At 36.3% G+C, this 17,500-nt stretch overlaps 1 protein-coding gene across 4 annotated transcripts in view; it reads right to left on the minus strand.

Annotated features, from left to right (window-relative positions):
• The window catches only part of LOC137645986 (phosphatase and actin regulator 1-like), an 868,819-nt gene that overhangs the window by 345,297 nt on the left and 506,022 nt on the right, over positions 1–17,500 (minus strand). Inside the window, exon 1 of one of the 4 annotated variants that reach the window (XM_068379102.1) lies at positions 4,802–6,211. The exons of the other annotated variants lie outside the window; for them this stretch is intronic. Coding sequence (XP_068235203.1) covers positions 4,802–5,537 — 736 coding nt within the window. The 5' untranslated portion in view covers positions 5,538–6,211. Of the gene's footprint in view, positions 1–4,801; positions 6,212–17,500 lie in introns of those variants that run through there. 4 annotated transcript variants of the gene reach the window in all.

Consider the following 17,500-nt stretch of genomic DNA (forward strand, 5'->3'; position numbering starts at 1 on the left):
GTATCTTTAGTAGAATGTCCGTATGAGAAGAACGGAAGACGACATATTGATATTATCATTATTACAATTACAAACCAAGGTACAACACTAGTTGGAAAAGCAAGATGCTATAAGCCCAAGGGGTCCAACAGGGAAAAATAGCCCAGTGAGGAAAGGAAATAAAAAATAAGCCAGCTACAAGCGAAGTAATAAATAATCAAAATAAAATATTTTAAGAACAGTAACAACATTAATTTAGATCTTTTATGTGTAAACTATAAAAACTTCAAAACAAACAAGAGGAAAATTAATAATATAGAACAGCGTGCCCGAGTATACCCTCAAGTAAGAGAACTATCCCATGGCAGTGAAAGGCCATGATGCAGAGGCAATGGCGCCACACAAGACTAGAGAACAATAGTTTGATTTTGAAGTGTCCCCCTCCTAGAAGAGATGCTGGCCATAGCTAAAGTCTCTCTTCTACCCTTACCAAGAGGAAAGTATCCACTGAACAATTACATGGCAGTGTATGTGTAGGCATAAAAAGAACCGTAACCAGAGAGAGGGATCCAATGTCGTACTGTCTGGCCAGTCAAAGGACTCAATAACTCTCAAGCAGTATTAACTCAAGGGGTGGCTGGTGGCCTGGCCAACCTACCACCTTATAATTCAAATTTTAAGAGAGGAGGGAAGGTGGTTAGACAGAGTGCGCAGCAAAATGGTTAAAAATAGGTGCATGAAAAGGAAGGGTCTTGATATCCAGGAAGATCTAGGGGACTTGCAAGATACAGGTATGTGAGCGCGTAAGACTCAGGGGAGCTTTCTGCACAGATGGCTCATCCTCGATCCAGCCAGTAAAGTAGGTAAGTGGGGGTGACCGCTGTGTTGCTTTCAGCTTGCCAAAACCATCCCCGTTTAGGAAACCGGTTAATGCTGTGTGCACCACCTGGCCGAAACCTTACACATTTAAATCTCAATGAAATGTCAATATACACAAAGGAAGCACATGAGCATCGCCTATTTGAAGACAACACCTATACAGTATACTTTCTAACCTTGAAAAGACAGAATTCATAGCTCATGATTCCAGGCAATCCACATTTTGGCAACAGCTGTGTCAGCCTATAAATTATACCCATCATCATGGCAACCTTACAAAGGAATCTCCAATCTTATAGAATGGTAATTGAGCCCAATAAGTGAAGCTTACAATTTCAAATATGAACAAGTGAATATTACACAAAACAATGTTTCTGTAGATAAAAAAAAAAAAAAACTTTGATGAAGCTTCACAACCTTTGGCCCCATTGACGGGTGATTATATATATATATATATATATATATATATATATATATTATATATATATATATATATATATATATATATATATATATATATATATATATATATATATATATGCACTAACTGAGGAGATGGATTCTTCCACCTCTCTCTCTTTCATTCCATTTAAATGAATGATTTAAAGCAGATATCTCAAGACGTACACACACAAATGGATATCTCAAGCCAGAGTAATAACAATGAGGAAACAAATCTACCAGCCTCAAATCATGACATTAACAAGAACAGCTAAAGGTAAAAGGATAATACATTGAAAACAGATGTGGAAATTACGAACTGTAAGGGAACTGATCATATTGCCTACCCTCTCTACATCATCAATAAAACAAAACTTATTTCCGTCATAGAATGAGCAAATGGGAATCCTTCAGATGAAAATTTCTCTATTAATTAACACTAATTCGTATCACATAATCTAATTGCGTGACCTGTCAGAAGAAAAATGTGGAAAGCGGATGAGAAGAGAGGGCCAAATGTTCACACTGTTAAATGTTGCTATCATTCCAGATCCCCCCTAAGGATTAACAACGCCAATTACAACTAACTTGTGATTTAATTACCAAGTTACGAAGCACTGGGGAACTAGATCTCACTGAGTGCAACGTGTAGGAGGTTTCTTAACTTTTAAACGGCCTGATCGTGTATTTGAGGTGCATATCCTTAAAATAAATGTCTAATTTGACGGTCAAACCCGGAGATAAACATAATTAACAATTCCAGATTAGGGAAATTACACATCAGCCATGCTAATTACAGTGTCCACTGAATCGATTACACACACTCCTCACCACCACCATTAATTATTACAATTATAATGATTTTCAATGCGACAGACTGCTTGACATTCATTGTCTCTGCAGAAGATACTCTTTCTAGTTCCTCTCTCGACTAGAGAGGGGAACTGAAAGGGTCGTAGCTAAATATGGAAAGATTAGGATTTTAAATATCCTCATACATTTATTCATCTCTCCCTGTTCAAGAAACTAAGATCTATGGCGACTCCTGTCAACTTTGGAAAAAAAAAAAACTCGTCAATTGTATACGTTCCACTTAATAGTTCTTTACTTTTACATTTACGAAACCATTACTCATGCTAAACGATAAAAAATTCATTATATACATCTAATCACGCACTGGTTACTCAATTTTTACAGACTACAGTCTTTTTAGATACTATAGATTTACTGGCAGGGTAAGCAAATACTTCCATCCACTAAACTGGATCACCAAACCCCACATCGACCGCCAATAATACACAAACGACTATGTATGTGCGTTTGAGTGTTCTACCAGGCGATATAATTATGTAATATAAATAGAAGACATTTCATCAAGCAGTCTGTTTAATATGGAACATAATAAATGACCTGTATCTTCTGATTTATAAAAACAATTTTCTCTACCCGACATCAAATCCATAGTTGAATGTTTACATTTTTTTCGGAAGGAGAACCAAATTTCTAAGATACCACACATCAGGCAATGTTCTTTACAGCTTGGTCAAACAGACTTTGCACAATCATTTCGTACTACATGAGAAAAAAATCTAAATCAGAATTCCTGGAAGTGTACAGAACTACCAGATGTGATGACCCATTAAATAAGGTAAGTATGAGTCATACGGACTTTGAGGGCATCTATGATTGCCAGTACAACATTGAATTAAAGTCTCCATTTACAACACTAATGAAACGCTCCGGGCATCTTATTATGCAAGTAACTGTACACAGGTTTCAAACAGAAGAGAGACGCACTATTCACGCCATCGGGTACAACTGGTACACAGCATACCATTCAAATATATAGGCTACACACTTTCGCAAAAGATTACGAAGTTCTCGTCCGTATAACGAGTTGAAAATTAGAATGTCATCTTTCTCATTTTGTGTAGATTATTCTTTGAATATTGATATAAGCTCCTGAATTAGTTCCTTTCTGAGGCTATGAAATAAATAGGATTTGTTTTAACATAGAACACAAAATCTTTAACAGCAATATTACCCATCAAACGAGAGGAAATTTCCTTTTAAAAATCTATGAAATATTTTGAACAAATGCAAAATAATTAAATCAAAAGTAAAAATTTTCTTGTATAAATTAGTGCAATTATGCAAATTACAAGTGAGAGTTAAAGAGCATCCACATGAATGTGACATTTCCGCACTAAATCCACTCATACCAAGGCAATCTTGATAAAAGTTTTATTGGTGCGTGTATGCGTGTTCGGGTGAGAGCAATATGGTCGCGCGCAGATTCATTCATATCAAGGTTAACTTGCAAGCAGTGCATATGCTAAAAGTAACGGTCAATGTCCACCAATTTCCTTCTAAGCAGATTTTTTCTTTTCCCTTTCTCAAGATCATCCCACCCAAATTTTTCTCATCCTCCTTTCCCATGGTAATTATTTCCTCGCAATTCCTTCTTCAAGATGAACTGAATGTTCTACACTTTTAAGGCTGCACATTTTCTTTTACACTTACAGTTTCTTCTGTACTGTAAATCAGTTTTCTTCTGCATTTTAAAACCAGTCTCTTCTACACCTTAAAAACAAGTTTCTTTTACACTTGAAAGCGTATTCCATTCTTTAAAGATACAGCTTCTTCTACACTTTAAAGACAGCTTCTTTCACACTTGAAAGCTTATTCCATTCTTTAAAGATACAGCTTCTTCTACACTTTAAAGACAGTTTCTTTTATCTTTGAAAGCTTTTTCCATGCTTAAAAGATACAGCTTCTTCTACACTTTAAAAACAGTTCTTCTAAACTTTTAAGATGCAGTCATGGATTATACATTTCTAGTCTCTTCAACACTTATAAGAACGGTACCATTTATGGTTATCTTCTTATGTCTCCCATAAATCATAAATTTCAATTTACCCCCTTCTACCATAGGATATCATCGGTAGTATGTAAAAACATTCTAAATAATTCTTAGTATACACGGGACATGTGTCTTAGCTCCATCTGATATATTACTGCCGTGTTCAAATTTCAAGCCAATCCCTAATAATAAGGTTAATGACTCCGCTTTCAATCTTTTCATCAATACAAAACAAAATTCCTTGGTTATATAAACTCCGCCATCTTTCAATTAACTTACTAGCGCTGTGTAACTTACTTGGGTAAAATTTTTTCAACTGAAAATAATTAATCCCTATTCAACCTTTCCCAAATACATGCAGTTTATGTTTACCCATCTTTTAAGGTTTTTTTATACATCCATTCAGCAAAATTAGAAAAATAAGATATTCTTTTATTTTTGCATGTTTTAGAGTTTCAAGGCAATATTACTTACTCAAGACTTGCACAATCCTAAAACTAATCACCTATTAGTCTTTTATTTAAATACATACCCAAGATCATTTCGCTGAAATTATTTGGAACATAACTTATTTTACTATTCCATCCTAATGGAATCCCATACAGTGAACCCAATAGTGCAAAAGAAAATAGATCTCACCTTTATTTCCCTTGGTGGCATTGATAATGTCAGAAAGCGAGAGTGAAGTAGACTTGGGAACGATGGATGGCATATTGCCTGTGGGTGACGGAGTGGTTGACGGTGTCGTCGAGTCTCCTAGATTGCCATCTACGTCGCCCTTGAGCTTGCCTGCTTTCTGAGGCCCACCTCCCAAAAACTCGCTCAGACTCAAAGTGGAAGCGATAAGCTGACGTTTCTCCTGGAAGTTGAGTTGATCTAAGGAGTTGGACCTGATCGTGGGCGCCGGTTTATTGGTGTTGGCCGCGGAAGTCCTCGTAGAAGACGTGTCTATGAAAACAGACTTCATCTTCAGTGACATGGCGGAGGCTCCTCCTCCAGGTGTCACAGGAGTACTTGCCGAGGACTGGGGAGAGGTGACACTACTGTGACTCTCGCACGTTGATAATAGAGGGTTGGATGTGGGTGTGGTGGTGACAGAGGAGGACAAAGGTAGGGTGGAGGCGTAGCTAGTGCCCGTAGCTAAGGCCTCTGCCATCCAGTTGGCGTAGGACTCTCCTGGCGGGGATACCGTCGAAGATGTGTAGAAAGGGAAGGAGGAAGAGGCGGGGGTGGTAGCTCCTACCGCCCACCCACCACCTTCATCGTCATCGTCTTCGTCGTCACCTCCCCCGACGGTGTGTGCGTGGTGGTGATGGTAATGACACTCGCCTCTACCCTGATATCGACCTCCCGACCTCTGATGACCTCCCCACATCCAATAGAAGGGGCAACTGACCTCTCCGAACTTTTAAGTGACCATCGTTGCAGCCATCTTCAAAAGATTTGAAACAAAACACAACAAAAGCACACCATGATCGCCACGTGATTGAATTTCTTCCTTATCCCACAGATAATTCACAGACTGAACATGCTACAAAAACCTTTAACCAAACTGCAAAACTCACGCTTGACTAGCTAGCACCGATCAAGAACTCGAACACCGGAAAATCTTGCTTGAACAAATCACAAACCAACACTATCCTCGGATCTCCGGAGCGTTTCGATCAAACCACCTGCGAGATCACAGCCAACGTGACATTGTTTAGTTATAGGCTAGGTGCACACTATCCACCACCGACACCTATAGCAGATGATGTGAGATGGATGGGGGGGGGGGGGTGGATGGAGGAGGACCACTGCCCGCCTCTCAACACAAAACCCAACTTCACACACACAAATAACGCCTCTTTCTCTCAGCGCTGTAAGGAGACCATTTTCACATTGTGATTTAGATTACACTAAACCTCAAAGATCACATCATCCAAATAAAAAACGCCACATCAATCACAACTTTTTTTGGATCCGTAAGCGATACAACATCCTTAAAATATGCTGATGGAGAGAAGAACGTTATAGACTCCCTACTCATCACACGTTCAACACCACACTGACTCACGCGCGCGGCCTCCTCCTCTTACAGTTAACACAGCCCCTCGCTCTCTCTCTCTCTCTCTCTCTCTCTCTCTCTCTCTCTCTCTCTCTCTCTCTCTCTCTCTCTCTCTCTCTCTCTCACCACCCCAAAACCCCATCTATCCAACCCTTGCCATTTCCCTGTGTAACGTTACTTTACAGCCAACGTTTTCACAAAAGGAATCGCTAGAATGCCACTCTAGCACGAAATACTTCGAACGTCATTCAACCGTCATCAAATCATTCGGTGGACACCTTAGTATAGTAATTTACCTATAGTCTTTGTTCCTAGAAGTAATAGCCTCAAAGATTTGCTTTAAGATACCAGTATGAATGGGGAAGATTTTCACTACCAACAATCCCCATTCGTCTTTATTCATGACCTCATTATGAATTGCTAAGCTAAACTTCATTTAGAACTTCTTCAGATGTATCAGAGAAGTTACTGATGAACTTTCCGAATAACATCAACGACGCGAACAAAGTGTCTATGCAACCAGTGGTAGTCTCTCTCTCTCTCTCTCCCTTCTCACCCAACCATCCTCCACCAACCAAAGAGCACAAACTCCCCCACCTGTCTTCTCTCACCCTCTATTGCCCGAATCCCCCATCCCACCAATGCCTCTCACCCATGTCCCATTCCTCTCTCAAACTCAACGATAACTTCGTAAAGTTTGTAAATTTGCTCTAAGCATTGGGAAATTTCTTCTATTTCGGTTCACTACATGCATATACTTAATACATATACTTCAAATCCGCATACATCAATAGTCTTTCAAAATGACCCGGTCTATTTATTCCTTCAAATATTAACCTCCCGGCGCTGAGCCCGTCCCGCGTAAACGCTACCCCCTCCCCCACAAACCTCACAGAAGACCAGGCTCCCCCCATGGGGCCTGCGGGTTCCCCACAATCTTCAAGAAACTGCGCATCAGTTCATGAAAAGTTGATTTGTAAGATTTCCCGGGAAGGGTATGCTATATTAGATTAATCTACGGCAATCTCGAGCAGATACTTCATAAGGGAAATTCAATACTTTACACAAAGGGACAAGAAAAGGGAGTCTGTGATTGACGGAGACGATTTTCAAATCGAAACTCTGGCTGGAAGTTCTCGCCAGGGTGCGCATGGATTCTTGTATTACATTTGAAAAAGGTAAGAAAAAAATACAGTCATAGCCATATAAAAACACTTCGTACGCGAGTGATAAAATGAAAACGTGTGCCCTCTTGTTATTATATTGCGAATTTTTACGTAAACAAAAGAAGTAGAGATCTCAGTCTCTGTGTATAGTATAGAGAAGTGAGGAGGACGATGGGCCAGGGAGGTGGGGGATTATTCTGTATGCTGAGGGAAGTGGGGGAATAGGAAGGCCAAGGAGGGAGTGAGTAAACATAAGACCTTCTCCCTACGTACTCTCAGGTACTCAAACGGCTACGCCGGCGAGTAATTACGCCCAGGACTTGTTTCTACATTGTATTATATAATGAAAATTCTACTTGGGGAATTTGCTTAAGCAGTCAATTGAGTAACATTAGAAAGTCAAGTGGGAGAGTGTACCAAGGAAGAAAGTACCCCAGTTATTGCGTCCGCTTACTTTCAGCATTTTACCCGGTCGAAAAAAAATGAGTTCCCGAATACAGAAATATGCGGAGAAAATTAAAAGATTTTAAATTCTCAAAACATCGTTTACTCTTCTTCCGTATTCATCCTTGGAAGGGTAACGTTACTAAGCATCGATCCTTTATCAGATTGTTAGCGAGGTACACACACACTTTTGCAAGATACACACAGTTCTGAGCATCACGTTCCCCTGTGATTTTTACGCATATATATATATATATATATATATATATATATATATATATATATATATATATATATATACACACACACATATATTTATATATATATATATATATATATATATATATATATATATATATATATATATATATATATATATATAAACCACTTGGCCAAGTGCTTTAGTCACTGTCTATACAAGCTTGCCGACCAGGGTTCGATTCCCGGCCGGTCACGAGCTCTTGTCTTTGTGTGATTTCGCCTGGGGCTTTGATCCCAAGGTCGTTAAGAGAATCCAGACATTAACGTATCAAAAATATATATGGCTTATTTGAATATGAAAAACACGTCTAAATGTGCAAAATTTATCATATATATATATATATATATATATATATATATATATATATATATATATATATATATATACACACACATATATATATACATATATATATATATATATATATATATACACACAGTTTGCTAGTTATACATACATTATATATATATATATATATATATATATATATATATATATATATATATATATATATATATATATATATATAATGTGTGTGTATAACTAGCAAACTGTGTGTGCGTATCCTACAAGTATTATACTTAATTGAGAGGATAATTATCAATCATAATTCATAATTTATGATTCAATTCTATCCACCGTTCTCGCAATCAAGTACATGTATATAATCATATTTGAACACCTCAGCAGTATTTAAAACACGAGAGAAAAAAAAAACCCTTTTACTGGTAAAGTATGTTGTCAAAAGAGCTACACGATGCAAAGGAAACTGAAAAAAATAGAAATAAAAGATAGCTGGAAGTAAAACACAACATTAGAAAGAGCTTATGTGCTTAGGCCAGGCACCATAAAGTGGAGTCTTATGCTGCAGTTTCTTTTAGAGGTATTTACAAAGTCCTGGGCAATACAAATGAACTTGAACTCTCTTACGGTGATGAAATGAGCAGAGATGATTATTTCAACAGTTTCCTCAAACATGTGCGCTTATATTGAAGGAATAAATTCAACAGCCAATCATAATTCTATGCACAAACATTGTTACATCACTTCCATAACATCATCATCATCATCCTTAACGATACCAACATAATTTACATCAGAGCCAATTATTATTACTATTTTCATTATCACAAACCCAGCCGCAGCCATAACTGAAAAAGCAGTAAGTGACAAGCCCAAGAGACCCAAAGAGAAAGGAAGACCAAGGATGAAAAGAAACACAAGTAAATAAACTAAGGAAAGTGATAAAAATATTTATTCCAAATAATTAACCATACTGAATAAATGTGATTGATAAAAAGCGGCACTTTTGTAACTGCTCAAACAAAGAAAGAGTTTGCAACAAATTTGAACATACGAGTTCCACAACTTTAACCGTTTGATTATGAATACAAACTTCTCGAATACCATGCAGGATTAAGTCTAGCTAAAGAAAATGCAAGGCTGATCAACTGCACACTCCTAGTTTGGAAGTGGATGGTGAAGTCTGAGATCTGAATGCAATGGATGGTAGGCATTATGAAGCATCTCATACAACATGCACAACGAGTTAACTGAAAGACTGTGCCAGAAATAGGAAAAAAAATAAATATGTTCTAGGATACGAAATTCATTTAGTATCTATAACAATTCAAGAGTCAGCTATTGAAGACAAAAGAGAACAATATCCCAATTATGAAGAGTTGATAACACCACATAATAAAATATCTGAAAAAAATTTTCGCAAAACAGACAGGTTCCCCAAAATTTTGAATGATTATCTCGATATGTCTGAGCAGACCAAATATGTTTCTTAAAAGTGAATTTCCAATCGTGGATGACACCTAGCAATTAAAATGAATCTAATATAGTTAAAAGGAACATACATCAAGCGTTCATAATAACTAAGCAAAAATTTGTTCTGAACTTGTCCAATCTTTCTAAAGAAGAAACCTAAAAAACTATTAATGCTGTTAAGAACAGAGAAACGAGGCATCATCAAACACAGTAGGAATATATTATTTCTTCAAATGGCAGCCCATCAGTTCGCAATGTCTTCAATGGTGTTACATTACTCAGCTTTCAGACACACATGCCAAGAGCAAACAAACTCGAATGGTAAATAGAAATATACAAATATATCTCCATTCCTTGCTTGTGTCAATTTCATGGATACTGATTGCTCGAAAGCACTTAGACCACAAAAGGTTTCGGAAAAATATATAGGAATGCGAAATTATCTTCCATCAGGAATGCAAAATTATCTTCCATCATTTGAAAAACTTGTGGCATGTCTCTCTCTCTCTCTCTCTCTCTCTCTCTCTCTCTCTCTCTCTCTCTCTCTCTCTCTCTCTCTCTCTCTCTCTCTCTCTCTCACACACACACAAATACACAAGGTGTGAACAGAAATTAAAGAACAAATATTTTTCTATAGCTATAACACCTCACCGAAGCAATATAAATCAGTTACCAGCAAATCATATTACGGTATGAAGATTTACCTGATGGGAAGGTACGAGTATCTACCAAGATGGTATCTACTGTATGAAGTTTGCGAGTGTCTGTGAAAGAGTAAGGCCACGGCCGTAAGGTGCGGCTTGCGACCAGTACAAAGGGAACCTTCAGTAATGTGATTTGGTCACGCTGTAGCAAGTACTGTTAAATCATCCCGTTATAGTATCCAAGAACTAAAATTTCGATATCTATGCATAATGGATACATCCTAGAGTTTTAACGTGAAGCCAGGACAAGCAAGCGGACGAGGAAAAATAAAATTAATTCAAATTAGCAAAATAACAGAATCACAGCAAGGGATTGAACATCGATTACCGAAACAAGCAAAAAGTGGGGGCAACGATAAGCCATTATAGTTATTAAAAGTACTATAATTCTCTCTGCATCTTCATCTAGTCTACTTAATTCTGTTTCAGTATCTTCGAAGCAATTTTAAGTTTAAGACCTATTCATATTATTGACTTTCGAATATTTACAACGAGCGTAATTACTATTTTAGGAACGACTGCCGGAGGAAGGGTGTATTAATTGTTTCATAACAATACATCACTGGAATAGCTTGTTTGTCATGTTGATATTTTTTCTTAAGCAATATACTCTTTATTGAAAGTTAAGTTACCCGAATTAATTACTCTGGTGGGGACGATGGGTGACACATACATATCTACTGTAATTGTTGTAGAACTTGCCTACTGTATCAAAGATGATGGATCATTTTCTTTACATGGACTGATGTACCCCTACTAACCTCTGATGGAAATGATCCCCTTTAATTGCACGGAAAATTAATTATTTTTGGATGAAGGTAATTGGTTCCCACAGAAAATTACAAATACCTGGAATCTCACAAAGGCAACACGACTCCATTAATTATATATTACAATATTAGAAAAATCAAACCTTTTTTCCTCTACTAAAAAAAACTTACAAGGTTTTTATGAAAATGTACCCAAAATATTATGACACAAAAGAGCGATCTATGACATGGCCAATGATTGTAATTCTCATCTCTACCTAAACTAAAAAAAAAAAAAAAAAACATCGACCCAAATCTCACGAAATTGTTGATCATTCCTTAATATTACTTTCATATTGAGGAGGGTATTGACAAAAAAACATAACGAAGCTGTTTAAGATTGATTATTTACTAAAAAAAAAAAAAAATAAATAAAAAAAAAAAACTTATCTATAACCAAATAAAACTAGCAAAAGCAATACTGACATTCGGTGGAGTAAAAATACATACAGGTATATGTATATTTCCAATATCATACTTAGTAAGAGGTTATTCTAAAAACGAATACAAGAAAGCTTTGTTACAGGTCATTTTTATTTCGTTGAATATTTTGTATGAGCGCATGTGTCTGTCTGTATAACCATGCACATATTTATGTACATAAAAATTCAAATATATATAAAATAAATGAAGCACGGATATGTTCATTTATAGACAATAGCAACGATCCACGCTGGGACTACATTAAAAAAAAAAAAAAAAAAAAAAAAAAAAAGTAAAAATCTGTCAAGTACATCACTTCAGAGTATCAAGAAAATGAAGCAGAATTGTGGAAGGGGAGAAAAGGGGATAACGTTGGGAAAGAAGAGAAAAATGGAGGTGATGAAAACATAAGATAGGTTAATAAGCAATAACGCAAAATTGCTTAATCTGAACTTCATAAGTGGATCAATAAAGTCTTTGTTATAATGCCCCTTACTTATTCAGTCCATAAATATTAAAATCAACAATGATGACTCTTCAAAACCACAGGGAAAAAAAAAAAAAAAAAAAAAAAAAAAAAAAAAAAAAAAAAAAAAAAAAAAAAAAAAAAGACGGAAAAGCCTGTCACTTTCACTTAGACGGTATTACCAAACTTATCTAATTTTAGTGACAGCTAATGCATCCATGATAACTTCAACCAGACTCCATCCAAACCTATCCATTAAGACTTCAATGAGCATCTTTATCTCTAATGAGCATCTCCATCTCGGCAATCGCAAAGAAAATTGCGGAGGATTGATGTCGTTTGCTCCAAATAAAGATCATACATCACTACCTTGACAGCTGTGATGACAACCTTTGTTCTCTATAATAAATGGGGTCTTCAATTGGCTTTGCTTAACAACGCAATCCGACCGAAGTAATTAATTAATCAGATTCTTTTCAACGAGGCTGGCGAATGCTCACGTCTCACTTCACACGCACCGAAATGTTTTGTGCTTTCTTAAAATATCTATTGCTTTCTCACTCTAAATACAATTTTCTTCATTTTCTTTTTGAAGTATTACGACTGTATTTAGTTAAGATTTATTACGAATGTATTAAGTTGAGATTCATGGTCTTGCATTTCACCACAAAATAGATAACTGATGAAATTGGACAATTTCAAACCCAATTACATACAGACGATGATACTGTATAATAATTACACAAAGATATATTTTTTACTTAATTTTCTCTGCATTTTGCACAAAAACGCTTCCCTAGATGACGCAGCATCAATAACTTGATCATTTTTTTTATAAAACATACCCAAAACAATAACCTGAGGGATTTTTTTTTTACATCTTTGAAGGCACCCAGGGAAAATAAAACAAGATAGTGATGTCGCAACTAAATCCCCCAAGGGAAGCTTCTGTTAAATGGATTTCATAATTATATTCACCTTAAAACTAGTGTCAAAACAGCATGCTAAAAGCACTGGTTTTAATGAGAGAGAGAGAGAGAGAGAGAGAGAGAGAGAGAGAGAGAGAGAGAGAGAGAGAGAGAGAGAGAGAGAGAGATATGCAAAGGGTTTAACGGCACATGTCTTTGTCGTTATTTTTCAAGGAATGGAGAAGTGTCCTGGACTATTGAAAAAAAAGACCAACCATAAGATTCTTACATCCATTAAGACATACATGCATTCAACATTAACATTACTAATATTATAAGCATTATCATAATATGCCAAGATAGAAAAGTAGAAAAAGAAGAAAACTCTAGAAATAAAAGAGAAATTAGAAAATAACTCCCAAATTGAAAAATTATGTAAAATATAAGAAAAATAATTAACTATGAAGATGCATGTTAATCTGTATGAAAAAAAAAAAAAACTTTTATCAAGTTTGAAATTTTGAAGTTCCACTGATTTACCCAAATGACAACAGATCCTGCCACAATTTGGGTGAAAGTAACATTAAGATTTCTGAAATATTATGTAGCATTCGGTATCACGAAAGAATAGGCAAGATTTTGTGTGTGTGTGTGTGTGTGTGTGTATATATATATATATATATATATATATATATATATATATATATATATATATATATATATATATATACACACATACATATACATACATACATACATATATATATATATATATATATATATATATATATATATATATATACACATACATATATATATATATATATATATATATATATATATATATATATATATATATATATATATATATATATATATATATGGTGATCGCATAACTATTGAACTATGGATGAAACTATGCGCAGTCAAAATTCCACAATATTAGGAGCTTCATAAACCAACACAAAGGTTTATCAGCAGTGAATCAATTCCTTTCTAATACTGCCACTTTCATTCAACTTGCACGCACTCCTACAATTCCTGCATACCAACCACTGAATTTCAAAACTCTCTTCTTCCAACGACTGAATCTTCTTAATTAGGAACTTTGTACTAGCCTACTGTCAAAATCTCAATATGTATATGTATATATATATATATATATATATATATATATATATATATATATATATATATATATATATACAATATATATGTATATAATAAGGCTATGGTCCATGTGCTGAAAGTATTATTGCAGTTTTTCTTGAATTAGAGAGATTTGTTTCTGGGGTACAGAGAAAGAGAAATAAGATAGAACAGCGTGCCTGAATGAACCCTCAAGCAAGAGAACTTTAATTCAAGAGTGTGGAAGGCCATGGTACAGAGGCTATGGCACTACCCAAGACCACAGAACAATGGTTTTCTTTTGAAGTGCCCTTCTAAAAGAGCTGCTTGCCATAACTAAATATCTACATTATTATTATTATTATTACTATTACTTGCTAAACGACAACCCTAGTTGGAAAAGCAGGATGCTATAAGCCCGGGGGCTCCAACAGGGAAAATAGCCTAGTGAGGAAAGGATATAAGGATGAATAAAATATTTCAAGAACAGTAACAGAAATATCTCCTACATAAACTATAAAAACTTTAAAAAACAAAAGGAAGAGAAATAAGAAAGAATAGTGTGCCTGGGTGTACCCTCAAGCAAGAGAACTCTAACCCAAGACAGTGGAAGACCATGGTAGAGAGGCTATGTCACTCCCCTAGGCCAGAGCAAATGGTTTGCTTTTGGAGTCTTACTCCTAAAAAGCTTCTTACCATAGCTAAAGTCTCTCTTCTACCCTTACCTAGAGGAAAGTAGCCACTGAAGAATGACAATGCAGTAGTTAAACCCTTGGGTGAAGAAGAATTGTTTGGTAATCTTAGTGTTGTCAGGTGTACGAGGACAGGAGAATCTGTAAAGAATAGGCCAGACTATTCGGTGAATGTGTAGGCAAAGGGAAAATGAACCCGTAACCAGAGAGAAGGATCCAATGTAGTCCTGTCTGGCCAGTCAAAGGACTATCTCTCTAGGGGTAGTATCTCAACGGGTGGCTGGTGCCCTGGCTAACCTACTCCCTATACACTGCAGTAGTTAACCCCTTGAGCAAATAAGAATAGTTTGGTAATCTCAGTGTAGTCAGGTAAATGAGGACAGAGGAGAACGTGGAAAGAATAGGCCAGACTACTCGGCGTGTGTATGTGTGTGTGTGTGTGGGGGGGGGGGGTAGGCAAAGACAAATGAGCCATAACCAGAGAGAATGATCCAATGCAGTACTGTCTGGCCAGTTAAAGGACCTAATACCTCTCTAGCGGTAGTATCTGAACGGGAGTAAACATAAAATGACTATCAGAATCTGAATTATAATCCATCTCAACACAACGAAACATTATCCACATAAGAGCTAGTAAAAACTTACGTCATACAAGACCCAAGAGTGGCATTGCAAAAGCATTACCTCAACTCTTTACAAATACTCTTGCAAATGCGCTATTTCATTTCCGACGCACGCAAGCATATGAGCGTGCAAACACACATGAACTCTACACACGGTTTCCTGATCCACATAAAAAGGAAGAATAATTCAGGGCAGGTACAATGCTGAGATAAGGCGAAGTAAGCAAATAGAAGCTAGAAGAAAATGCAAACACTATGTTGCACAAGTCCACCTTTGAGAGAGAGAGAGAGAGAGAGAGAGAGAGAGAGAGAGAGAGAGAGAGAGAGAGAGAGAGAGAGAGTTTTCTTGGAGATAACGAGGAAATGGAAAATGTGGCAGAAATAAAAAAAAAAAAACCTAGTTAAAACAACTGTGCTGATAAACGTTTAACAAAATTCTTTATATTTCAGACGTGTCTAAGTGCATGTAAATCCCATAATCAATCATACCCGTATCATACACATTTAAACATTTACACTCGGTACCTAAATATCTTATGTACATCCCCCACACGAATTATATATATATATATATATATATATATATATATATATATATATATATATATATATATATATATATATATATATATTCAAAATTATGCAGATTCCATGGAAGGTGGTGGCTCAAGTGACGAACAACACAAGTTACGGTTATATGCATATTTTGACTGCTGAATTGCTGATGGATTGAATTTATCAATTACGAGCCCTATAGCCAGAGGCCTTTCAGGAGCAAATGTGGGAAAACCTAGCAGTTATACTATAAAGTAAAAGTTGAGAGAGGTTGGACAGCAGGATGGAAGAAAGGAAGTGGGAACGGAGGTAAAGTAGCAACATATAAAGCAAGTGAAGCTAAGGGCCGAAAGAACACTGCAAAGCCCATAAGATATGCCCACAGTGTTGAATGACTGATGAATAACAAATGTATTAAAACTTCCACTACGTTAGATGCTTTCCAAGTTTACCCAAAACTCATTAGCACCGTTTCGAAACCCCCTCGCACACACAACAGGTCATTCAGCCACATCTTGTGCGCACGGGTTTCAACTAATTCATTTCCAATGTCTTTCACACCATCTATCCAACCCTTCCTGGGCATACCTTCCCCACTACCTCTAAGCAATTCTAGATCAAACACTTCTGACTTAGCTATTGTCATTCACACTTTTTTCCACATGACCGAAACACCCTATCAGAGTTTCCCGACCTGGGATATATGTACCCCAAGCGGTATACTTTTACTCTTCAGGGAGGTACATTAGATCTAAGAGAATGGCCATGATGTAATCTGCATCCAGATTGGCAGTTCATCCCAACAACTTCCAACTTTCTTCTTTACTTAGCAATAACACTCGTATTACACTCCCATCCCCCCAAAAAAAGGCCAGCTCAATAAAGCCTTCATACATTACCACGTAGGCTTTCCCAAACCAATCTGGATATGTCTTGCTACCGCTTTTGCTTCTCTTATTCTCCGACTCACATCCTCTTTCCATCATCTGGTAATTGTTTAGTTATTTTTATGAATAAAAGACTTCTAATCTTCCATACTTACAATGATTCCTCCATTTTCCTTCGTCTCTATTTATCATGTTAGGTTACTCTTGGTTGTATTTACATCCAACTTTTCCCTTTTATAGAGACTTTCAAACTGTCTTTCCAACTCTTGCAATTCTTTAGTCCCCTATAGCAGCATATCAATTAAAAACCCAAAACATTCCATCTCATTTCCAATTGATATTATTCCATAGCTTTGCGCCTTACAACCAGTTCTTTATGCTGACGAGTGTGTATGTATGTGTGTGCGAGTAATAATGAAGACATCCTTTTTAAATGCTAAAATACTTT

This window comes from Palaemon carinicauda, chromosome 8, assembly GCF_036898095.1.
Source record: "Palaemon carinicauda isolate YSFRI2023 chromosome 8, ASM3689809v2, whole genome shotgun sequence".
NCBI lineage: Eukaryota > Metazoa > Arthropoda > Malacostraca > Decapoda > Palaemonidae > Palaemon > Palaemon carinicauda.